We start from the raw sequence: 25499 nt of genomic DNA, 5'->3' as shown, positions 1-25499 counted from the left end.
TGATAACAGCTGATGGACGAACGGTCAGGTGATGATGTCATCAGATTTATTACAAAGAGATGAACAACCAGACTCGCAGAGAGTCGACTCATCACAGGTGCAGAACTTCTGATGTCCTGAGTTTCTGACCTGTTCTGCTTCCTGGAATAAAAAAAGTTGATTTGATCAAAACCAGTAAGGGGACCAGTAGAATATATTTTATTGTCCCTTTGAGGAAATTTGTCACATCGACCTCGTGCCGAGTGTTTTTCAGAACTGAACCCACAGCTGCAACGGAGACAAACATTCTCAAGCGCTCTTACAAGGCGAGCTGATTGATACACCAGTCATCAGTTATATCATTCTTAAAGTAATAGAAGGATTATAAGGTTATTAATAAATACAATAATGGAGCATAGTGCCTGCATACAGTGTGCACACACCCCCTCGACAACCATCTTGTTAGATTTCATCTAGTTTCTCGTGCAGCTTTAAAATCCAGCGTGGGCCATTGGATGGGAGCATGCGCAGACTTTCTGTGACGCTACGTTCACAAAATGCAAAAGAAGAATGACGATCAGTGGAAGTTTTAGTAAAGTGCACGAGAAACTCCTTTAGTGGAGCAGCTAAAACCGATTCTGCACAAGAATTGTGCAAAATGTTCTCCAAGCTCCAGATGTGGCACCAGAGTCTTCTGAACAAATCTACTGACTGGTCGTCTAAAAACCCACGATGGTTAATTTCTTAAACTAATTTTACTATTATTAATTTACTAATATGTTACATAGTATGAGGCTACTGACAGAAACAAAAAAACATTGACACAAAGGTCGTTTAAATTGATTAGTTGCATTAATTACTGTGCAGAAATAAGCTCGTAACTAAAACTAACATTTTTATGGAGATAAAACCGTTAATGCATTTGTGGATCTTGTGGATCTTGGTGTTCACGTGCGCGACTACTTTTGAGACTACTTTATCTCCATACAGTTTCCAGTTAATGCACAATAAGTTGAGGTATTTTGTATTTTTTACATTTTTCTTTTACACAATATTAAACTGACAGTTAGTCATTCTCTGGACTTTAAGTCTTTTCCAAACAAACTTCTCGCTCCTACAAATGTTTTGCTGCAGCAGAGAATCACATCTTCATCCTTCACGCCGTCTCTCCTAAAAGTAAAAGTTTTTTTTCTCAAATCCGTCCAGAATAAACACCAAACTTTCACTGACTTCAGCTATTGTGATATTCTTGTCAAAACTGGAAGGGAATGGTCTTAACTTGTCAAATTTCCAGAAGAAACCTAAAACTTCATGTCTGTGACATCAGTCTTCTGCTGCAGGAGCAGAATTATTCAGATCAGACCTGAAGTTTCATTCAGTAACTGTTTAAGGTTGATTTTCTTTGGGTTTGGGCAGTCTGGGCTCATCAGTGGTGTATTGCTGCCATCTCCTGTTCGGTTCTGTTCAATGTTCTCAATCTAATTGATTTATTAGGAAATTTGCTGTAGAAGTGCACATTGTAGACATTAAACCAACAACGGGTCTGGTCTCGACTGCTGGATAAAATAAATATCCTTTCATCGTCTGCTTAAAGAAGAGGAGCTCGCACGGTGACAGGAGCTTCAGAGTTCACATGTAAAGTTTCCTGAACCTCGTCGGTGAGAATCTGCACCGGACAGAGGCAGGAAAAGTCTTGACACGTGCGGGTCAGAGGTCAAGACGTACAGACTGTGGGAAGGCCTTGGAGTTTATGAGATGCGCCTGCAGGCTCCTCTCTGAGGAGATTAAACATCTAACTCACATTAATCTAACATTAGTTACTGATAAACATCCGTAACCTCATGAAGATGGAGCAACACTGAAATGGTGTTGGTTTAAATGCAGGTGAATAATGAATTCTGTCTTACTTTAAGTTTTTATTATTTTCTTAATGCTCAGAAGAACTTTCAGGAAGAGAGAAAGAGCGAGAAAGAGAGAGCGATCTGTCTGAGGAGAGCTTCATGTTTTGTTTGTTTTATGATTTCGTTTGGACTGACCACACCCCGCAGGGATGCTGAATGCACCGTTAAGGCCGTCGTCAAAGGGGCGTTGAGGTGATGAGGTGTTTTCTCCACATCCCCCTGAAATATTTTCACCCTGGGAGGGTTTTCCACGACACACACACAAGACGGCATCCTGACAAGCAAGAGGGTTATTGATAAAGAGATAAACAGCCATAAACTCTAACCCTAAACCCACCAACGGCACTGCTCCTCATGGGGTCTGGGCGTTGGTCCTCACAATGTAGTATAAGTTGGAAAAATGGTCCTTACAAGAAAACAAATACAAAGACACACGAACAAAATATGTCTGAAGGTCCTTGAGGGTTAGGAGGTCATCCCACCTAAAACCTGTTTTCCATTTATTTTGAAAGTAGAGCCTTAGAAAGCTTTATGTCAGGATTACAGCACACCTAAAACACGTGGTTATAATGGGAGTCAGTGGGACCAAACTGGGTTTCAGAGTAAAGAGTGTATAGGAGTACGCACTTTGCAATAGAGAGGAGTCATGACATTTTTTAATTAACATTTAAAAACAAATCCTGGCCAAGTTTCATGAAATATAGTCTTTAACTGACTGATATATTGAGAATCAAAAATAGTAAATAAGCAGAATGTACTTGTTTGTTTCCTATATATATATATATTTTTTTTAAACCTTTATTTGACCAGGAAAGAAATCCACTGAGATTATTAATCTCTTGTACAAGGATGTGCTGGTCAAGGTGCAAACAAGCCATAACAAATGCAGCAACAGCTTTAATAACAGTAACAGTAATATTAAAATATTTACACAAATTTTTTAAGATTAAAGTCAGAAATTTGCAGTATTTAGATAAAAAAAAAACGTAAAATATTCTTTCATCGTGGTGCAGATCTTCACCACAGGTTGTTATTGCACGGTCGATCCTGCAGGGGGCGCGTTCTCCCACCGCGGGGACTGAGAACCACCCATCCGGGCGAGGCGTCCCTGCGGTGGGACTGAGCCGCCGCAGCCGCTCGGTCGCTCCCAGAAGCTACAGTTAGCATCAGCTAGCGATGCTAACCGCTAACGGCGGAAAATGTTGACATTCCAGTCCGTGCTGACGGACCGGGGGAACGGTAGCGGCTTCCGAGGATCGTGCCATGACTTCGCCGAGCCGTGCTGTTGATGTTTCCGAGCTTTGAGCTATGCTCTCACGAAAGAAAAGCAAAAACGAAGCGTCGAAACCAGCCGAGGTTCACGGGAAGTATGTGAAGAAGGAGACGTCGCCGTTCCTCCGAAGTAAGCCCAGCATGCTAGCTCGGGTTAGCATGAGTTAGCCGAAGTTAACCAAAGTCCGATTGTAACCAGCTAGTTTAAACAAAACGCTTTAAATAAGTGTGGGAAGACGAGTTTTACACATTATTAAACTTTATCAACGTTTTAAGTGCTTACTGAGATTATACTTTGTAACCAAACACCAGGCTAACGTGGTGCTAACAAGAAGACTCAAAAACCGTAATAACAAAAAAAAACTAAATAAAATGTTTTAAACTTGCCAACACGACTTAAAACTTCTTTTAAAAGTTTAAAATTTTAAAGTAGCAATAAAACGGTCCATTATAAACAAAAGTTCTTGTGTTAATTTGGTGCTAACAGGAGCATTTTATAAGCTTAAATATAAATTTTTTATGCTTGTTCAAAGTGCTCCTTCATAATTAATTGTTCATAAAAAAAAAAAACACTTTTTATTTAAACTCAGACATGTTTGTTGAGTCTTTAAGTTGTTCCAAGCACAAACTTCAAAGTATTTTCCTGTGATTTTATGTTGCAGACCAACACAAAGTAGCTCAGTGTGAAGTGGAAGAGAAAATAATGCACAGGATTTAAAATAATTTACAAATAAAAATTATAATTTGTGTTCACCCTAGTTATTTTGATCTCCCAGTCTAAGAATCCATCTAATTAGTAAAACCAATCCAGATGTGTTTACTTTAACCTCACTATAAATCCAGCTGTGAAGGTCTCAGATCAAACAGCATCATGAAGACCAAGGATCAAACCAGACAGGTCAGGAGTAACGTTGTTGTGAAGCTTACAGCAGAGCTCTGTTCAGTCCATCATCTGACCCAAACATGGCCGTCCACCTAAACTGACAGGAGGGCGTTAATCTGAGGAGCAGCCAGGAGGCCGAGCTGCAGAGGTCCACAGCTCAGGTGGGACAGTCTGTCCACAGGACTACGGTTAGTCCACAAATCTGTCCTTTATGGAAGAGGGAGGAGAAAGCTGTTGAAAGAAAGACAGAAGATGTCCTGTCCATGTAGGGACACAGTAAACATGGAAGAATCAGATCAGACTGTCCTGAACACACCGTCCCCACTGTGGAGCACGGTGGTGGCAGCATCATGCTGCGGGGCTGCTTCCCTTCAGCAGGACAGGAAGCTGCTCAGAGTTCATGTGAAGGTGGAGGGAGCTGAATCCAGAACAATCCTGAAAGAAAACCTGCTGTCAAAGACTTGAGGTCCACCTTCCAGCAGGACGTCCACCCAGATCTACAACGGGATGTGTCAGAACAAAACGTGTTCACGTGTTAGAGCGGTCCAGTCAAAGTCCAGACCTGAATCCAGCTGAGAATCTGTGGAGAACCTTGAAAGCTGCTGTTCAGACGCTCTGCATCCAACCTGCATCCAACCTGACTGAGCTGCAGCTGCTTTACACAGAAGAATGGGACAAAACACGAGTCTCCAGATGTGGACAGCTGCTGGAGACAAACCTTAAAGACTTGGAGTCACAGAGACAGGTGGTTCTACAAAGTACTGACTCAGAACACAAATGTAGGAAACACTTTTAGACTTTTATTCATAAAAAAACTATTTTCCTTCAACTGAACAGTCATGCTCTACTTTGACATTTTAATCAATCCCAGAAAAATCCTTTGAAGTTTGTGGTTGGACAAAATGTGTTGGTTCAAGAGGCTTGAAGACCTTTTCAAGGAGCTGCCTATTAACGTGAGTCCCTGAAAGTTGTGTTCAGACGAGCGCCTGAGCCCACACGTTTTTTATTTAGACTTTAAGCCCGGGGTGTCCAGTCCTGGTCCTCGAGGGCCTGCATGTTTTAATTGTGCCCCTGCTTTAAACCTTTATTTATCTGTGAGGTAGATGATGAAATCATCCAGCTGTAAGATATGGAGAAACATTATTGAGAGTGGCAAACCTTTCCTCATTCATTGTTAGCTTTTAAAGACTCATCCTGTCCTTTTATGCATCATTACTTGTTGTCAAATCAACTTAAATAATTTATTAATGTGCAACCTTTTTGGTGTTTTCAACTAAAGTATGCAACTTTTATTATTTCTGGTGTTGCTTGCCTCATGTTGATTATTGTCGATGTTTGCAGATCTCATGCCCTCCTTCATCCGCCATGGACCCACTATTCCTAGACGAACAGAGGGCCCCCCACCAGAGATGGGGTCGTCTTCCTATCCTGTGGCGCCCGGCAGGGAGTCCGTGACGTCCCGTAACAAAAGTGTCCTCCGGCCACCTGTACAGAGACCTCCGCACGAGGTGGCCCGCAGAGAAAGCCACCGCATGTCAGCACCTCCGTACCTGCCGCGCAGTCTGGGAGACCTGTCCCACGAGTACCGGGGCTCGACACAGTCCTTCCTCACAGAAGTGGGTCCCATGTCTGAAAATGGAGAAGCCACCCGGTATTATTACCCACCTGAACCCTATTATGAAAACCAGCAGCAGCGCCAGCCCAAGAGAGTCCAAGAGCGCTTTCCTGAGGACTATAGATACTATGAACACAATGAACACAACTTCCAAAGACTTCCCCGCCAACACACTTCCCCGTCTCCAAGTCGACCCCCCTCAGGTGAGAATAAGATGTATTTGTTGCCATATTTTTGCAGTTTTACTTCGGGTACCTATTGTCTAAAACAGTGGGTACCAACCATGGCCCTTGAGGAACACCATCCTGCACGTTTTAGTTGTTTTCCTGCTTTGACACGCCTGATTTGAATTAACGAGTGATTAACGGGCTTCTGCAGAACTTGATGAAGTAAATTACAGGATCCGGTGTGTCGGAGTAGGGAAACAACTAAAACATGCAGGGTGGTGTTCCCCAAGGACCAGAGTTGGGAACCACTGAGATTAAATGAGACACTCAGAAAAATTTCAGGCGGTGACGTTTATTTAACATATTAAAGGAGCTGCTGACTTTAGCTGCTGCACACGTTGCTTTAAAAAGCGTTGGACAGGAATCTGGTCTTTTCTTGCTTTTTAGTAGCAGCTCCTCCGGTTTCAAAATGTTTCGGGATGATTAAAGTCGTAACAGACTGTTTTAAAGTTTTTAGTCTTTAAAGGGACCTCTGACTACATGCACACGTTGGCCTTAATATGTTATTTTTCTACTCGACTAAAAGTTGTTTGTGTCACGTAAAAATGTCAAATTACTTAAAAATTTGTAAATGTCTATTACATTTTTCACCTAAGGACGTAGCCATTATTTTACAGGCGCAATGCATTCTGGGTGATCATTTACAAAGGCAGCAGTGAAGACTTAAACAAAGGGTCGGCTAAAAATATGTGACAAAGTTATATTTTGTATAAGTCATGCCGTTTTGCACGATATATATAGGTTGAAATGAACACGAGGTCAAATTGTGATAAATATTTTAGCTCTGGCGCTAACCTCAAAGCTACAAGGCTGAAGCTGAGGCGCAGCGCTTCCTCGCTTTCAGCTGCAGGCTGACTCGTTTCTCCGTCAGCGAGCTCCGGTTCAAATTAAAGGGCTGAGCGTAATTAACGTTCAAGCTAGATGGAGCTTGCACCGGAGCAACTTGTCTGTCATTTACCCAGAATGCACTGCAACATAAACAACATAATAGCAACATTCATGTGACAGTAAGTTTTAGAAAATTATAAAAACTAAACAAACTACAGTATTTTTACAGTCCTATTTTATAGCTGAAGCAAAAGCTCCTGTTATTCAAGGATTCCTTTAAAACATTTATTTTATATAAGTGTGTAGTTTCAAAAAGTGGATGATCATGTATGGTTGCTGTTGGAATTACAGACATTTGAAGGAATGCATATCGCCCGCTTCTTCTCATGTGGAGAAACAGTTTTCTAATGTTGGCTATAACTTATGACACTGTTTATTTTTAATGTCTTCTTAAATTGACTTGATGTTTCTATCTAAACTGCCCGCTGTTAGAGCGCTCAGTATGAATGGCTAGTTTTTAGATCTGCCGTAAGTGTTTTATGTGAAGGTGAGGGTCGAGTTTCTTTTGATGACGAGGTGAAGGAGTTCAGTTTTTTGGAGGAAACACGTTCGCCCTTTCAGAAAGCAGCTGGCAGGGAGCTCCAGCTCTGTTGCTGTCACCGTCGTGCAGATTTGATCAAATGCTAACTGATTATTTTTCTGAGAAACTTGATTCCTTCACATTTTCAAGCCTCTCCAAGTCCCTGCAGGCTCATGATTCTCCTTGTTCAGCCTGCAGCTGTGGGCCCAACATTCCTTAAAAAACCACGGGTCGTCACTTTTCTGCCGGCTCTTCAAAAGTGTTCAGAGGTTTTTCTTCTGTTGGAAACGCCTGGCGAGAAAGTCAAAGATGCACCGTCACAACAAAGTCCAGCCCAGAGTCACAGCTGCAGGTTCTGATCCACTGCCTCATCTTTGGCCGCACGTTCTTCTCCTTAAAAGAACACGTTCCCACACATATCGTAAAGAAATGTCTCTAAATATTGCTCTTCCTCCCAGAGGTGCTTGGAGCTCCCAGCTGCTTCGTGGTGTTTGCTCAGACGTCCCCCCCCACTGCCTCCGGGTTCCCCTAAAAGACCTTTTTGTTTTTCTCAGGCATCGGTCGAATACAGGCCAAGTCCCTGGGGAACCTCTCCAGCCTGACAGGAGACGACGTCCCCCTCCCGGCTGGTTGGATCGTCGACTGGACCATCCGTGGCAGGAAGTACTACATCGACCACAACACCAACACTACACACTGGAGCCACCCTCTGGAGAGGGAGGGGCTCCCCCCGGGCTGGGAGAAGGTGGAGTCCTCTGAGTTTGGCGTGTATTACGTGGACCACATCAACAAAAGAGCCCAGTATCGACATCCATGCGCCCCCAGGTATGACAACAACGAGACTTTTAAATTTATTTCATTAGCTGTGCTCATGCACCGGTCTTTGTCTCTGCTGTTGGACTTGTTTCCACTCAAATCCCCCAGAACGCAGAGTTCATCCGCCTATAAACTTTAGATGCATTTCAGCTGAAAATATTCAAAATAAGAAGTTAAACATCTTAACTTGTCGTGTTGCCTACAAAGAAAAGTAAAAATGCTCCTGTGTGTTTTCTGCTGCGAACGGTTCAAGAGTTTTAAAGCGCCGACTTTTAGTTTTTTCACAGCAGCTGTTTGTTTGAGGCTTATTTTTTAGTGTGCTTCTGTCTGCCTCTCATTACCTTGTCAGACAGAGTGAAAAACAGGTGTGTGGTTACCGTGGCGACCATAGTTAGCCACTGGCAGCAGATTTCATCCATCAGATTATGAGCTTAGATTATTAGAGGGATGTTGGTGCAGCATCATCCAACACGTCTGCAGAAAGTTTAATTATTTTACTCTCTTTAATCTACTAATGATGACATGTCAGAATAAATGGACGTTTGTTTGGACTCTGTAACAAAAGAGCTAAAAATATGTTGTCTGTGCATTCCAGCGTGCCCCGCTACGATCAGCCCCCGCCACCTCCACTTCCTGTGACCTATCAGCCACGTCCAGCAGAACGGAACCAGCCCGTGCTCGTGCCGGCGAACCCGTACCACACAGCCGAGATCCCGGACTGGCTGCAGGTCTACGCCCGCGCACCCCTCAAGTGAGCACCGTTATCAGCAGCTGGTGACGATCACAGCAGTGATCGATTGGTTAATGATCAATCAAACTTTGACCTGAAGCCCCCGTTTAAATCAAGCAGGTCACAAAGAGGCCGGGGGGGGGTAAATACGTTAACTGACTTCAGGACGATAAATAACGATAGAGACGAGATGGATGAAGGAATTTTTTAGCAGCGTACTTCATTTGTCATTTGTCGTCCTCAGTGTTTGTGGAGAATTATTAAAAATTTCCTGCACTTTTTAAACGTTCAGTAGAAATAAGTTTTTAAATCATTCACACTGTTGAGATCGGCTTTTCTTCTCTGCAGTGTTTCTATAGTAAACAATTAGTTTTAACTTCTTAAAGCTCGCTTATAAAACTTCAGCTTTACTTCACAGTATCCTCCTGAGTTAATTATGAGGAGGACCCACCACCCAGTTATTAAACTAGATCAGAAACTAATCTAAAAGCTGAACTGTTTAATCCCAAATTTCTCTCTTATACAATATTTATACATATATTATGACTGAGTAGGAGCAGCTGTGGCTGAGTGGTTAGAGCATTCCTCCAGTGGAAGAGTTGGGGGTTTGATTCCACCAGCAGTCACATGCTGAAGTGTCCCTGGGCAAGACACTGAACCCCTCACTGCCTCTGATGTGTCCCATCAGTGCATGAATGTGTGTAATAGTATAAATGTGTGTAGTAGTATGAATGTGTGTAGTAGTATGAATGTGTGTGTGTAGTAGTATGAATGTATGTGTGTAGTAGTATGAATGTGTGTGTGTGTGTGTAGTAGTAGTATGAATGTGTGTGTGTAGTAGTAGTGTGTGTAGTAGTATGAGTGTGTGTGTGTAGTAGTATGAATGTGTGTGTAGTAGTATGACTGTGTGTGTGTAGTAGTAGTATGAATGTGTGGAGTAGTATGAATGTGTGTAGTAGTAGTATAAATGTGTGTAGTGGTATGAATGTGTATGTGTGTAGTAGTATAAATGTGTGTAGTAGTATGAATGTGTGTGTAGTAGTATAAGTGTGTAGTAGTATGAATGTGTGTGTAGTAGTATGAATGTGTGTGTGTAGTAGTATGAATGTATGTGTGTAGTAGTATGAATGTATGTGTGTAGTAGTATGAATGTGTGTAGTAGTATGAATGTGTGTGTGTGTAGTAGTAGTATGAATGTATGTGTGTAGTAGTAGTGTGTGTAGTAGTACGAGTGTGTGTGTGTAGTAGTATGAGTGTGTGTGTAGTAGTAGTATGAATGTGTGTAGTAGTAGTATAAATGTGTGTAGTGGTATGAATGTGTATGTGTGTAGTAGTATAAATGTGTGTAGTAGTATGAATGTGTGTAGTAGTAGTATAAATGTGTGTAGTAGTATGAATGTGTGTGTAGTAGTATGAATGTGTGTGTGTAGTAGTATGTGTGTAGTAGTATGAATGTGTGTGTAGTAGTATGAATGTGTGTGTGTAGTAGTATGAATGTGTGTGTAGTATGAATGTGTGTAGTAGTATGAATGTGTAACACAGTCTGTGTTGTAAAGAACTTTGAGCGTGGCTCTGTACAAGTCCAGTCCATGTATCGTTTGTTTTTCTGTTGTTCTTCAGTGTAGTCCGGTAGTTTTTGTGTTTGTCCAGTTAATTCTGATGTTTGAACGTCGTGGAGCTGCTCCTGGATGTTGAAGCTCGGTTTGGATTTTATTCTGAAAGTTTAATCCCAGAGGTTGAACTTCCTCTTGATCCAACACTAAAAAACTTTTCACTTCTATTTGTGGACTGGATTAAAAACATTAGTGACGTCAGAGTGTGACCCGGGTTAAAGAGGGTGCAGAGGTCTGGGGCCCAACCCTCAACCCCCCAAAGTACCGTTGGTAATGCCGTGCTTGTCCCGTCAGGTACGACCACATCTTGAAGTGGGAGCTGTTCCAGCTGGCCGACCTGGACACCTACCAGGGGATGCTGAAGCTGCTCTTCATGAAGGAGCTCGAGCACATCGTCAAGTCCTACGAGGTGTACCGCCAGGCGCTGCTGTCCGAGGTGGAGGCTCGCAAACAGCGGCAGCAGTGGTTCACCCCGCAGCCCAACAAGAACTTCACGGGAAACATGTGAGGCGTCCGTACAGCATGGGGGGGGGGGTTAACATCCGCCCCTTATGGCTTTCTTACCAAACATGTGCCTTTTGCTTCATCCAAAAACATCCGAGCATCGCTCACTCTGAACGGGTGAAACGTCACGCTGCCTCCGGGGAGACATTTAGCCCGAGAGCCGATTCTAGTTTTCAAGACTGACGCGCCGAGTCTGAACACTCTGCTCTGGATTAAAACGCATCTCGAGATTGTGCCGTTAACGAGGTCAAATCCAGCAGCTAATCCGTCAAACGACAGGCAGCTTCTTATTTAAACACTTCACTCTTTGTAACCTTTATAAACTTTAAACAGTTCTCTTTACAGCAAATAAACCTTTCAGTTGTTCTTTCTGTACATTTTGTATAATTCTGCAGACAATCCAAGCGTTCCAGTGATTTTCAGATTATGTGCGAGGCGTTTGATGCTCAGCTCTTTTGTATGTTTTATAAAACAGAAGCTCGATGATGCCTTTTATCTCTAAAACAAGTAAAGTTTGACAAACAAGTGCAATTTAAGCCTTTCTGTTCCAGTGGCTCCAGTTTGTTTTGTGCACTGGTCTTCCCTGAGTTTTACTCAAACGTTCAGGATCGTCAGGAATCAGAAGAGTTTTTAATGAATTAAGAACGTTGATCACTGGAAACGAACAGAATCTGTTCTCTCTGCAGGAAGGACTCGTCCTTTCACCTCTTTGTTTCTGCAGGTTGTTTGTTCTGGTCAGCAGTGGAAATAAAACCAACACTTGTAAATTATTAAACGATTTAAGCAACTAAAACCAGAATATTATCTAAAATCAAGCTGTTAGATTCCAGTTCTCTGAGTTGTATTCAAACTGAAGACTTCTTGTTTTGAACCAGTAAACAGACGTTTTGTTGGTTCAGTATATAAAAAATAAAAAGTCATCTCAGCGAGACGTCAATAAATAAATAAAAGTCATCAAATTACGAGAATAAAGTACAAGACTTTTTGCAGCTCTTTTTTTTTTTCACGAGTCACATCCACGACGCGACCTGTCAATCAATCCAGTAGGCGTGTCAGCAAATGACCGATCTGAAGCTGAAGGGTTGCATGGCGAGCGCCGTGGGCAGCCTCCAGTGCGAGTCGCTGTGGTGATGACGTCGTCCACGATCACTTTTGGGTCACAGTTTATGAAATATGTCTCCATCCATTTTATGTCACGACTAAATCCGTCCATACGGCTTCAGTTTATCATGAGAATGTTCAACATTCTTCATTTTACCAGTTAAAATAATGTAAATCTGCTTTATCATGTCAGAGTTCAGATAATTTTACGACTTTATTCTGTTAAAAATATTACGACTTTATTCTCATAATATTATTAGTTTATTCTCGTAATTTTACCACTTTATTCTTGTAATTTTATGGCTTTTAATATTTTAATTCTTAGCGTGGCCCTTAAGCTCCGTCGTATCCAGCAGGGTTTGGCCCACTCATGGAAAAATCACATGAACGGCGCATGCGAAACGTGTTTTGCGTGTATATTTGGGGACATTTTCAACACGTTCATGTGATCCCGTGTTCACCACACGGGATCACATGAAAACTGTTTTAAATGTGATCCCATGTTCACCACACGGGATCACATGAAAACTGTTTTAAATGTGATCCCGTGTTCACCACACGGGATCACATTTAAAACAGTTTACGTGATTTTTATACGACGCTCTAAAGGCGGACGGGTGGCGGTATCGTTCTCGTCCTGCACAAAACTTTGATCCGCTCAAGGGAATTTAATGAAACTTTAGGCACACCTGCATCATCACTAGACGGAGGGTCCCGTACACTTCCATCACCCCAGCTTCAAGGTCAAGGTCACAAGTCAAGGTTATACAAGGCATCTTTGTGCCATCACTGTAGATGCTGTGTAACCTTTTATTGACGGGTGGATAATGTGCGTATGCGGTGCTCGTTTCATAACGAGTGCCTTGATGGTCCTGAGATGAACTGCTCCCTGCACAGACTCGAGGTCACCTGTGCCAGACCAGCAAACAAAACTAGAGACCAGGTGAGGAGCTCGGAGCAGAGCCGCTGCTCCTCTAAATGGAAAGGAGTCGGCTGAGGAGGTTCCTCTGATCTGAACGCCTTCATTTAGGCGGGAGGAGACCACCATGAAACAACCTGGTGGAGGGCTTGTGCATCTTCTCTGGCCTAGGAACGTCTTGAGGTTCTCCAGGAGGAGCTGGAGAGGGAGGTCTGGTTTCTCTCGTGGATCGGATGCCTTTGCGACCCGACCATGGATAAGAAGATAAAGATGGCAGCTCAGAGGAACCTGAAGCTGCTTGGAGACATGACCATAATACAAGAACAGCTAACACGTTCCACTCCAGCAGATCTTTGTTAAATAAATTTCAGTTGTTTTGGTTCAAAGACATCGAGCGCTTTTAAACGAACCACTAGCAGAGAAATGAATCGGTGCTTCATTGAGCAGACGTTTATCCACCGTGTTTCTGCAGAACTGTTGGAGCTTTTTTTAAAGAACACGTTAAATTCATGCTTGATTCAGTGAAACCAGTGAAACCAGTTTCAGCACATTATCTCCTTTAAGCTGTTTTAATAACCGTGAAAGATGAAGCTTTAAAATAGACTTGATCAACTTTATAAGAAACAAAGTCTTCAGTTCGTTAATTTGGTCCAACTTTATTTTCTTTGTGGTGCTGAAGCTAAACATCTGATCTGATCCCTTCAGGAGAAAACTGGCTAAAGACCCCCCCCCCCCCCCCTTTTAAATAAACAACGTTTGCTACACGATGTAAACAAATCCTATGGAACGACACTCTTCAGTAAACCGCTCCGGTGCCACAGGTGATTCTCGTTACGTGTTCGGGCGATGAAAGGGATCTGGACCGAGGATCTGGTCGTGTGCACGTGGCCGAGATGCATCAAATAATTCTGCACTTCCTGGCACCACCTGGATACAACCATCAACAGATTTATTTTAATAAACCGAACCTGATTTCAGAGTCCAGGTGAGACATCAACCATTTACCATGCAGGTGATGCTGCTTCGTCACACGGCAGCTTTCCCGGGACGGAAATGTTCGTTTTTAACGGCACTGAACGTCACGGAACAGAACAACGTCACGAACGACGAGTTTACACGTTAAATTATTGTCGACAAATGAAAAGCGGCGTGATATGAAAGCAAACGGCTGACTGGAGGTCAGAGAGCCTGCGGTGTGTACGGCGTCTGCAGACAGAAGGACAATCGGACGTCCCCCCTTACAGAGGAGAGGGCTCTGACCTTATCGATGCACGAGTATTAGAGAGTTCGTTACACGTGGGAGCTTTAGTCGTTGCTCAGAGTAAGTGTCCCATCCAGAGAAGTGTCTCCTGTCTTTGTCTCAGTCTCTCTTGTCCCGCTCCGCCGCCTCGTCCACCTGAGGCCCGGGGAAGGCGTGGTGGTACAGGTGCCTGTGGTTGGCCGCTACGTTGTACAGCTTGTACAGAGCCTGTGGAGCAGAGGGACGTGGAGTTACACACGACGACTCTACGTTCAATCTAAAGGACAAACATCTGGACAGTAAAAAGGACGATTTGTTGGAAAATCTCTCTATAGTGATTCTCAACCTTTATTTATACAGGTTAGTCTCACTGGTCACGAGGACTCATTTACAAGAGACACCTGTCATTAAATAAAAACATCTGGTTTGTCGTGAATTAAAACGAGACATTTAGAGAAAAAATTACAACTCGAGCAGAAACACATCTGTAACGAGACAAACGCAGAGTTAGGACTCAAAGATGCTGCTCGATAATCCAGGTAGAAACGTCAGGTCCTCTGGACGGATTAAAAAATAAAATAAATGGTTGTTCATCTTGTATCCAAAGGACTTCTTCAGTCTGAGGAGCTGCAACAAACTCAGTCTTATAAATATCACCTTCTCATGGTGGATCAACCAGTTTGTTGTTGACATCCAGAACCAGCTGTTAATAGGATTAAAAATGATGGAGGACGATCACCAAACTAACTGATGAACTGACCAACGACCCTGATGGCCGCTTGCTATTCACAGAGGGCTGAGTGATACTAGCAATAACAGCGTTGTAAGAGGGGGACCGTTCAAATCAAACTATAATTTTCCTGTTTTTTTTTGTAAATTTTTTTTGACGTCCTGCTTAATTTGTGCCACGTCTACATTAAAAGGTTCAGGAGAACGTGCTCAGAAACGACTCCATCAGCAAGTTTAAGCAACGTTATTTAGCACTTAGCATTGATTTTCACAGGAAATGCAACTTCTCTGGGAGTTGTTGTTGGTTTTGCTTTAAAATGCACTCAGGACTCTTTTCACAGCTCAAGCATTTCTCAGATGAACCAATCTCACCCAGACAAACACCAAAATGAACCTTAGTGTCTCATACGACATCAGGCCACGAGTTCTTCAGAACAAGCTGCTCGTGTTGCCTTTCCAGACTCAAACACAGAACCAGTTATTATATTTTTCACTGAGAGTCCACCCACGTTCTTTTCTACTCACCTCATTAGTGCTCCCCTGCAGAGGCATTAAAAGAAACAAGTAGAGAGTGAGTGGATCGCGTGTAACAAGCAGAACACAAAGTTCAAACAACAGTAAAGAGCGGCTCAGACAGTTTTCTACAAGTGAGCTAAAGATGAGCTGTCGTCCCCTGCTGCTGCAAACGTAACGCTTCGCCAGAGGCGTCTCAGATTTCTGCTCTTTCACCGTTAACAATATGCACTGTCCTGCCTGATTATTGTGAAAATATATTCTGCAGACTTTTTGCTGTTTTAGTCTTTTATACATCAAAACAACTCCTAGCTCATGTCCAGGAGTTCATCAGATGGTTAAGCTGTAACACCAGGAGTTACAACATTCAATCTCTTCACAAGTAGCAGCCTGACCAACAGCTCTCCCTGTGTGGCTAGAGTACGCTCCGCTTCTCTCATGCATGAGTATTCTCCAGTTAATCAAGTGGAATGGATTTGTTCATGAAAAAATGGAAACAGCGCTGGGTGAGCTAATGTTTCATGGTAAATTTGGGGTGTTCCGAATTAATATTTTTTAAATGTGGGAGGGACATGTCCCCTTCACATGTAATTATTGAGTTTGACTTTCTGAAATGACAAAAAAAATTATTTCACAATATTCTATTGTTCTGAGAAGCAGCTGTATATTGTATATGGTGGCAGCCATCTTGGATTTTAACGTGGCAGCCCAATTTTTGAAAGGAAACTTTCTAATTTCTGCCTCCATGTTGCCACACACCAAAATAGAAGTCGGTTCCTTTACTTATTTTTCATAATATCCAGCTCACAACATGCACGGACGGACAGAGGCTGTTTCCAATTCCCTGTGCTCCACAACGTGGGACCATTAGCTGTGGTGGTAGCTGAGACTGATCCTCAACACATTCTGAGAAAACAACATTGATGCCTGAAGTGTATTTACCTGGTCCCACAGCGCACCAGCCACCTGATCAATGACGGCGCCGAGTTCTCTGTACTCCCCAGAGTAGCGGATATAGGCCCAGGTGCAGAGGGTGATCAGCGCCAGGCCCAGGATCATGTTACACAAGCTGGCGATGATGTCCACGCCCACGAAGCCCGTGATCCCGGCGGCCACGTACATGACGAAGATGACCACGAAGAGCGTGGCGGGCGTGCGAGCTGCGTGGAAAATGTTCTTGGAGTCATTGTGCTTGATGTACTGGATGAACACCTCGTCGACCTCGCCTTCCAGCTGCTGCAGGTAGCGCCGGCTGAACTCCTCGCCTCCCATCTTCTTCACGCCCCGAAACAGCTGCAGGGCTTCCTCTCTGATGGCGCCGTGTCGGGACTGCAGCTCGCTGGGGGCCAGGAAGGGCCGATCCCCTCCGCAGACCTGGGAACGGAAAGAAGCGGGTTAACGTGGTGGGAAGCAGACGTCCACAGAACGTTTCAAAACTACCGTTTCCACCAACCTCCTCCATCTTTCTGTTGTACAGATCCTTGGCCGCTGCGACGGCTGCCAAGTTGTTGGCCTCTGCTGTGGCCTGATGGGAGCACAAGGTTTACGTGTTTAACACCAGCAGTAAAGTAAAGCACAAGCAGAACCAACATTTAGGTCGTTCATTAAGATTCCAGACGTGACTATAAAGTCGGATGCAAATAAACCACCAGAAGGTCTGAATCAGTGGGGTGGGTCAGGACCCTGCTGATGGTTGGGGGTTGTGGGAAGATCTCCAGAAACCAATTAAAATGTCACAGTGTTATAAAGGTAGTAATAACATGACCATAGGCGAGGGCTAGGACGTAGATAGATCAGTAAACTGGGAGCTTTTTTTATTTCACTCCAGTATTTCTTCACCACGGCAGACTGTACCAACATCCTAATTATTACTGAGGACGAGGCTCAGCCAAAAGTCTTCTCCAAATCCACAAGACACACGTGGAGAGTCAAACTCCCATGACCCCCTTAGCATCTCCAAAAGTCCACTTTGCCATGACCTCAATGAAAACCACACTGCTCCTCCTGAATTCAAGGTTCAACAATCAGAGTCTCCTCGAGGTGAGAACGTCTTTCTTCATTCTGACCATAGAAACTCCACCTGAACCAACTCTTCTGTCTCCCCTTCCTGTCCTGAACCTCAGCTCGTGCTCAGAGCATGCAAGACGGACCACGACACATTTTAACAATATCTGTAAAAAATGTGGTTGTTTTTGGTGGATCATGTTGCTTCAACAGGCAAAAAATACAATGTCCTTTCACTCTAAACACAACCGCAGAGGAGCCAGATACAGAATTCATTAAATGCACAGAGACCAGACAAATAATGAACAGGTACCTGCAGCATGGATTTAGGGTGTGGCAGCTCCTCACCTTGGTAAATTTTGATGTAAGCCTGCAGCACAAAGAAAAGTGGGAGCACAAATATCTTTGATGTTCAAAGACATTTCAAACATCTATACAGTCAGAAATTATGATAAAAAATATGATAATGACAAAAGAAAGTCCACCATGGCTTTTCTGTAATAGGACATAATAAAAATGTTCTTGTCTTTACCCGGTTCTAAAAAGATTCAAGTTCAACCTCAAGTGAATGAAAACGCACAACTCGGTCCACCACGTTGTTCAATAAACAAAAACAAGCACAAAACGGAAAAGCTGAGCGTAAAAACAAGGTTCCAGCCTCTGATAGAACCTCCTGGAGAAGGTGAGTGCTCTCCACCACACACCTGTAGAAGGCCAGCAGCCGTCCTGCCCGTCTGGAGGTAGTACCGGTGCTGGTGGAGCTTCTTGTGTCAGTGGACCTCGTCTGATCCCGTCAAATATTTGAAGACGTGGAGAATTTCCACAGCTGTGCTTCCAAAGGCCACCGGAGCGAGGCTGGGACTCCTGAAGTCCACCTCCCCCAAATGAAGGAGATGATTCTGTACCCCACACCAGTTTTAGTGAACGACCCTCTGTTTGTAGATCTGCTGCCGTGGCATCATCTGTTTCCTAATAATTGATTTATTGGAGCTGTGTGGAGTGTTCAGGGTCCTGGGGTAGTTTTATGACCCAAACCTAATCTGTATTTCTTTACAACTTTGATCTGTATGAGCAGTTCCTTGGTCTTCATGATGTCCGTTGCTTGGTAGACCTTACCGTTTAGAGGAGTTGAACTGTTCTCTGTTGGATCTGTTAGAACAAGTTGTAGATCATTTGACACTCAGATCCCTTACAGGTGAACCTTATTTTACAAATTATTTGCCTTCTGAAGGGAACAGTTAAAGTTTCAAAGTAAAAGGGCTGAAATCAAAAACCATTAAAAAATATATTTAATTTTCCCTCATTTCATTAATCTGGAGTATTTTTGGAGAAATATTGCTTTTCCTCAATCCAATTAAATTCCAGCTTGTGAACAACAAAGTCGACGAATTCCCAAGATGGATAAATCCTTTTCCTGCCCCCTGCAGAGAGGCGATCAGTCCGCTGATAATCAGTTCATCAATACGTCTGATCAGCAGCACCTGGTTCTTAAATTCTGTGGAAATCAGTTTTTCACACAGTTCATCCTCTTTGACTTTGGTGTTGTTAACAAACAACGATGTTGTCTGTGACGATCGGTTGTTTTTCTTTCCTCGAGGTTGAATTTGAATCATTTTAGAAGCAGATGAAGACCAGACCCTAGAACTGAACCGTAAGCTCCTGACTGCAGCCGGACAACTTGATTTAAGTGATAACGACGTTTTGATCTGACCTTAAAGTACTCCACCAGGCCTCTGCACGTGATTTTGCTGCCGTTGATCTCCTTCACGTCGATGTTCCGAGGACTGAGGAGCCAGGGGACCAGAACCTTCAGGTTGTTTGTGAACTCAGCATCGATTTCTAGTGGACAACGAGGACACATGCTGTCAAGATAAAGATCTGAAAGCTGACGGTTGGTTTGAACCTTTGTTCAGCTTTCTTCCAGGGATGAATCAGAAATTAAGAAAATCTAAAGAAACACCATTATCTGTGAAAAAGCAGTAAGCGCTGAACGACTGCTGAAATTTGCTGAAAAAGCTGAAAGTGAGTTGTTAAACGAAGCAGAACACTAGCTAAAAGCTCAAATTAAAAAAACTTTGGCAAAAGCTTAAAAGTTTCAAAAAGCTAGTCAAAAGTATCAAAGCCTAGCTAGTAGCTAAAAGTAGAAAAACGTTAACGAAGAGCTAAAGTAGGAAAATGGAAGCTAAAAGCATAAGTAGCATAGTAAAGACTATATATGCAGATGATAAAGATAACGAACCCTTAAGTCGTCCATCAAAGTGTGGGTTGGTGGCCACTTTGAGTCCGGGGTGAGGCATCAAGAAGCAGGAGATGTTGGTGAAGCAGGAGTGGATGTGTTTACGGACGTTCTGCAGCTCTTCGTGCTGATTTTCTGAGATCTGAATCACAACCAAAAACACAAACCTTACATGATTCATGGAGGCCAGCCTCAAAGTTTTGATTTATTTTTCCAACAGCAAACACTGGTGTAACATTGTAGAACGTCTCGCAGGTCTGACCTTCAATCTCTTCTCGAGGAACTTCATGCCGCCTTCTTGTCCATAAGGAAACTCGTAAGGAAAACTCCAGTCACGAACCAGAAAAATCATGGACTAGGGAAGAAAATGCACCATTTAACCTTTCATATAGAATGTTATATGCATTTGTTGACTTTCAAGTTCATCTTAGATTTGATAAAATTGTTCTAATTAAAATGCTTTTGATGCAGAGTAAGATCCAACAGTTAAACATTTTGTTTTAAGCAGCAGGTTATTAAAGAAAACACCATCCAGTACCTGAAAGGGCTTGAGAAAAGTCTCTTCCATTGCTAGCCTTCCATACTCGGTAAAAAGCTGGAATGAAAACAGTCACATTAGAGACGATGTGAAGTGTTTCACTTTGTTGTTACAGAGACAGACAAATTTGTATGTCCCCTTTTGCCTCACATGGGGCGCCAATATGTAGAATGAGGAGTAAAGAAGTGTGATGCTTCGTCCTCACCTAAATACGTTTATTTTATCTTGTTAACATTGGGGGCATTAGGTCAGTTTATTGACCTAAAACAAATTATGTCATAATTGGATTTATTTTTTTACCTGTAGATGCTGAAGATCATCCTCTTGTATATTCTGTGAAATGTTATAAACCTGGAAGATAATAATTAATAATAATAATCAGTTGAAAACATCCAAACTGGCGTGTCAGAGAACAAACAAGATGGGACGATCTGAGATCGTTTAGTATGGTTAAAAATGGAGGACCGACTCAAAACAGGCAGCAGAAGTATTCACCCCCCATGGTATTTTAACTTCTTTGTTGGTTTACAACCTAGATTTTTTTAAATTTGATTCTAAGTAGTTCTTCAAAAAGTATTTCATATCGTTGAGTTTAAACAGGTTTAAATTATACAAAATAATATTTATGTGTCAAATGATATACACATAAAGTAACAGCTGCCAGAATCAACACCAAACCAACATCCAACTGCCAAAAAGCAGGAGACATCATGAAGACCAAGGAACTCTCCACACAAATCAGAGAGAAAGTTGTAACAAAAGAAAGGTCTAGGTTGGGTTAATAATTCATATCCCATAGCCCACTGGCACCAGAAACATTTGTAATGTTGGGGGGGGGGGGGGGGGGGGACACACCTGGGGGGGTGGTGGGGGGGGGGGGGGGAGACACACCTGGGGGGGTGTTTGGGGGTCCTCCCCCAGAAGATTTTGAATAAAGAAAATGCTGTTTCCTGCATTCTGGTGTATTTTAACGGGTTGTTAAACATCTATGTTTACCTACATAAGTAAAGACTTGATTCTGAAACTATTTTAGAGAGCAACAAGAAGTAGCCTGACCAACAGCTCTCCTTGTGTGAACAGTCGTGCTGCAAGTCATGCTCTGTTAAGTTATTTTTATTGTCATGCGTCATGTATGATATGTTATGTAATGTTATGGTTGATGTCATGTCACATAATTTTATGGTATATCTTGACATGCATAGACATTTCCTGTCACGTCATGTAAAGCCATGTCATATGTCATGTTAAGGTCATATTTTGTTATATGTTAGGTGTATCCGGACATGTTATATTATAATAAATCATGTCATATCATAATTTGTAAGGTCATGTTTTTTTAATATTACTTAATATGTCCTGTTCTTGCTAAACAAGAATTAAGTAACAAATGAAAGTAACAATTATAGCTTTTATTTTGAATATAGTTGAAGTAAAGAATATGTGAAGCAAAGACTTCTTTGTTTGTGCTTTGATTTACCGTAATTTCTGGACTACAGAGCACATCCAAATATAAGCCAAGCCCTCTAAATTAAATAATTAATTAAATAAAAATCTATAAATTAGCTGCAGCATTGTATAAGCGAGTTCAAAGCCTGTAAAAAAAAAGTAGTTGCTTATAATCCAGAAATTACAGTATATTATTTTGTAATTTTATAAGGAGAAAACTTATTGGAATTTATCAAACTTGTCTGTTTGACACCTGGTTGGATTAATTTTTACAGCTCCGATTGGATGAAAAAGAAGTAAAATATAACTTTTATATTTTACACTGAAGTTACAAGATGACAAATCCTACTTTTCTGCACGACTGCTACCTTAGACCATCCCCGCTAACAATTAGTTTTCCTCAAACAACGATATCAAGCCAGTGCACCTGCATGGAGCTGATCATGGTGCTGAGGGCAAACACAGTGGCTGAATCCCTCAATGTGGACTGGCTGTCAAACGTCCCCTGAGTGTCCATCAGCAACACGGCGACCTGCGTAGCGAGACAGATGGACTGTGGTCGAAAACATCCTGAAAGGGCTCAAGCTTTGCTGTAAGGTGTCCGTCTCACCTTCCTGCCATCTGGTTTGTCCACCAGAAACACTTCGCTCCAGATCTGGATTCCTGTGGTCTCCCTCTCCGAGCCTCCCCTCCAGGAGAAGCCGGTCAGAGGCTCGTTTGCATCTCCGAGCCAGTCTTCAGACGCCTGAGCACAAAAACGCCCTTTAAACTGTGAACAAACTAAATGTGCGTGTGAACGGCGTGCAGAGAAGCTGCTGCTGCTGAAAAAACAAACATTAACTTCACCTGCTGACAACGGTAAGGTTTTTACCTGCTTGCATGTGTATGTTTGTCTGTAGTGTTAGCAAAATATCTCAAACCAGTGGATAGATATTATTAAAACTCTTAGAAAGAACATTTGGTGTCAATCCAATTCAAGATGGCCACCACAACTAGGCAACCTTAGCCATAACAATAGTAGCTACAATGCTACAAATTTTACAAATACAAGCCAAAAGTTTGGAGTCTTTGTGGTTGAAAGTCATCAAAAACACCAAGAGCCCATTGAGCAAGACGTGTTTTAGACCTTTGCACTTAACTACTGGCGTCAGGTCCGTCTGTTAGCAAAATATCTCATGAACTACAAAATTAATTTTAAGAAAACTTTTAAAAAATGGTGTAGTTTGTGTGATGTTTTTGCTTAAAGTTTGCCATTAACTGTCTGCAGATTAAAGTTTGGTGTGGTTCTGGCTGAGAGACATCCTCAACACGTGCACATAGCGTGCACAGAATTCTGTTAGCAAGGTCTGACTTTATTTACGCCTGACTCACTGTGACAACAGGCTTACTGCCTCGCAACATTTATCAACAGTTATCAAACTACAAACCACTGAAACTCACCTAAAAACAGCAGAAATGGCTCCTGACAGTTTCCTGAACTCAAAGAATTTAAAAACGTCTTCTCATGAATTTGAACAGCTATGGCTTAAATCTCATGTGACAGAACAAATAACACACCTCAGAAATTAAACTGCATCATTTTATCCACCTTCAGGGGCAATGGTAGGGGGTGGCCAATGGTGGTCTTGGCCCCTCCATAGATTAATCATTGGCCACCCCAATACTTTAAATGGACTGTACTTATACATCACCTTTCTATCTAATCAAGTTACTCAAAGCTCAACACAATTTAAGGAAACTATACTTCAGCAATATACTGTAAAAACTAGAAAGCATAGTTTCCTCAAATGAGGTGGTTGTGACGTTCGCTTCTCAGGTGAGCAGTCAGATGATAGAAGAGGAGCGGTGTCAGCTATGTGGAGGTAGCTTTATTTAAGTTTAATTGACTGTCCTGATCCACCCTCCTCACCTGTTGGTGGTGGTAATCCACCATATTGTTACCCACCAACAAGAAGAACCAGGAGAAGAAGAAACAGCTGGGTGGAGGTATTTCATAGTGAACAATGGTGACAGAAATGGACTGTAAATTATCTTCTGCAACACTGTCGGCACAAGGGGTTTGATACAACGACTACAAAATGTCAGTTCAAAGAGTTTGATCAAAGTTGCAGAGGAGCATTCTGGGAACAGACAGGCGTGAGCACCTGAGAGTCTCAAGGCTCACCTGTGGACACCTTTAGAAAACACTTCAGCTGAAGGTAACATCAAGAGTGCCAATATGACACATTGTACGCCCGTCAACAAACTATTATACAGCAATCTGTAGCGATGGCCCGGACAATCAAAGACCGTGTATAAACTTTGACCTTGATTTGTGACCTTGAGCCTGGAGCTGGAGTAACAAAAGTGTACATGACAGTCCGACTAGTGATGATGCAGATGTGTATGAAGTTTTGTTAAATTATCTTGAGTGGATCAGAAGTTATGAGCGGGACAAGAGAAAGTCTAAGGGCATACGGAGACTATACCAAAATACGTGTTGCCTCCGGCCGGTATATAAAAATAAACTCATCTGATTTTCAAACGCGTAACGGCATTTATTAGTACTAGTATCAGTACTCAGAGACAGCAAACAAAAGTACTTGTACTTGGCTTGAAAAAATCTCTCAGCAGAGGAGCGACTCACGTGGTTGTACATGTAGCGCAGCATGAAGTCCATCAGGAAGGACTTGCCCTTACGGAACGCCCCCGCCACCGAGATGGCCACCACTTCTCGGTCCCTGACCTTCTCCGACAGCAGGATCCGGCTCAGGGCGGCCTCGGACAGCTCAAAGGTGTGGTCGTCTTTGACCAGCAGCACCTGGACAGGCCTGGCTCGTCCGTCCGGCTCCTCGTCCTCCGAGCTCCAGTCGTAGACGTTTTTGTCACTGAGAGACCCTGAAGGACAGATTAGAGGAGGGAGTGAGGGGAGGTGTACGAGACGAAAAGTTGTGAAGTAGACATCCATATCAGTGATGATGAGCAAACTTAACGGTCCATTAGGTGAGGAAGAGGAAGATGGAGAGTGGATTCATTTTTACAGTTCTGTTAGCGCCACATCCTCGAGGCTCATCCCTCCTTAAAGGATCAGACTAGACTGGACTAAGATCGTCTTCTGATGCAGCTCAAGCAACGTTGGGAGACCTTGGATGGAACTCAGCACAACGCGCAGAGCACGTGTTGTGAACCATTCGTCCAGTTTTTTATGAAATATTTTGCTAACAGACAGCCATGGGCAGGAACAACAAACACAAGAAAGGACGAGCTGTAACAAGCAGTACCCCCATGTCCCGTCTCTGAGGGGTCTGAGCAGTGAATGTTTGTAGTTTTGGAGACGAGTGTTTTTCTGGACTGGAGCTGGACAGAGAACGTGGCCAGTTTACATGGTGATGGTGGCGGCCATCTTGGATGTTGACGTGGCAACACAGTTTTTTAAAGTGACCTTTCTTACTCCTAGACGCAGCCACACAGCAACATGGAAGTTGGTACCTCACTAGTTTTTCATGTTGTCATGCTCACAACGTGCACGACGCACAGACGGATGGATTGTATATCTAAACACAGATCTCACACAACATGTCCGAGCTTGCGGTGTGTTTCGTGAATGACTCTGAATCTGTCAAACTGACTGAGTTACTGCCATGTCTGTGTTGTTAGCTGCGGCAGCCATCTTGAATCAAGTTGACTCCCAAAGGTTGTAGACGATATCCAGAGATTATTTTCTGAGATCCGTCGTCTCTACCCACTTCTTTTCTGGGTCACTGGTGCCCATGTCCAGCAGTCACTGTGTGAGAGGCAGGGGACACCTGGACAGGTCTCCAGTCCATCACAGGGACACCTGGACAG

The 25499-nt window shown here is 42.9% G+C and overlaps 2 protein-coding genes across 2 annotated transcripts in view; one reads left to right on the top strand and one right to left on the bottom strand.

Annotated features, from left to right (window-relative positions):
* The first annotated feature begins 2992 nt into the window (after positions 1–2992).
* Positions 2993–11472, top strand: sav1 (salvador family WW domain containing protein 1). The gene is made up of 5 exons (XM_037694635.1): positions 2993–3282; positions 5377–5853; positions 7840–8110; positions 8697–8852; positions 10739–11472. Exons 1-5 carry the CDS (start codon positions 3189–3191, stop codon positions 10950–10952), a joined length of 1212 nt encoding a protein of 403 aa, XP_037550563.1. The 5' UTR covers positions 2993–3188; the 3' UTR covers positions 10953–11472.
* Positions 11473–13704: 2232 nt separating this feature from the next.
* atl1 (atlastin GTPase 1) overlaps positions 13705–25499 on the bottom strand; it is a 13375-nt gene continuing 1580 nt past the window's right edge. The window contains exons 2-14 of the mRNA XM_037694627.1: positions 24301–24551; positions 22285–22419; positions 22102–22206; positions 20529–20579; positions 20229–20285; positions 19953–20045; positions 19694–19832; positions 19166–19293; positions 17768–17824; positions 16904–16975; positions 16393–16824; positions 15463–15477; positions 13705–14436 (exon numbers count right to left, since the gene is read on the bottom strand). Of these exons, the coding sequence (XP_037550555.1) occupies positions 14329–14436; positions 15463–15477; positions 16393–16824; positions 16904–16975; positions 17768–17824; positions 19166–19293; positions 19694–19832; positions 19953–20045; positions 20229–20285; positions 20529–20579; positions 22102–22206; positions 22285–22419; positions 24301–24551 (1643 nt within the window). The 3' untranslated portion in view covers positions 13705–14328. The remainder of the gene's footprint in view (positions 14437–15462; positions 15478–16392; positions 16825–16903; positions 16976–17767; positions 17825–19165; positions 19294–19693; positions 19833–19952; positions 20046–20228; positions 20286–20528; positions 20580–22101; positions 22207–22284; positions 22420–24300; positions 24552–25499) is intronic.

The sequence above is a fragment of the Nematolebias whitei genome, chromosome 21, assembly GCF_014905685.2.
Source record: "Nematolebias whitei isolate Nwh7 chromosome 21, NemWhi1, whole genome shotgun sequence".
NCBI lineage: Eukaryota > Metazoa > Chordata > Actinopteri > Cyprinodontiformes > Rivulidae > Nematolebias > Nematolebias whitei.
The sequence above is the reverse complement of the archived record's forward strand: the minus strand, read 5'-3'. Positions and strand labels throughout refer to the sequence as shown.

Coding starts and splice junctions, on each gene's coding strand:
- sav1 (XM_037694635.1), top strand. CDS start 3,189: ATGCTCTCACGAAAGAAAAGCAAAAACGAAGCGTCGAAACCAGCCGAG. Junction 3,283..5,376: donor GACGTCGCCGTTCCTCCGAA/GTAAGCCCAGCA, acceptor CGATGTTTGCAG/ATCTCATGCCCTCCTTCATC. Junction 8,111..8,696: donor CGACATCCATGCGCCCCCAG/GTATGACAACAA, acceptor TGTGCATTCCAG/CGTGCCCCGCTACGATCAGC.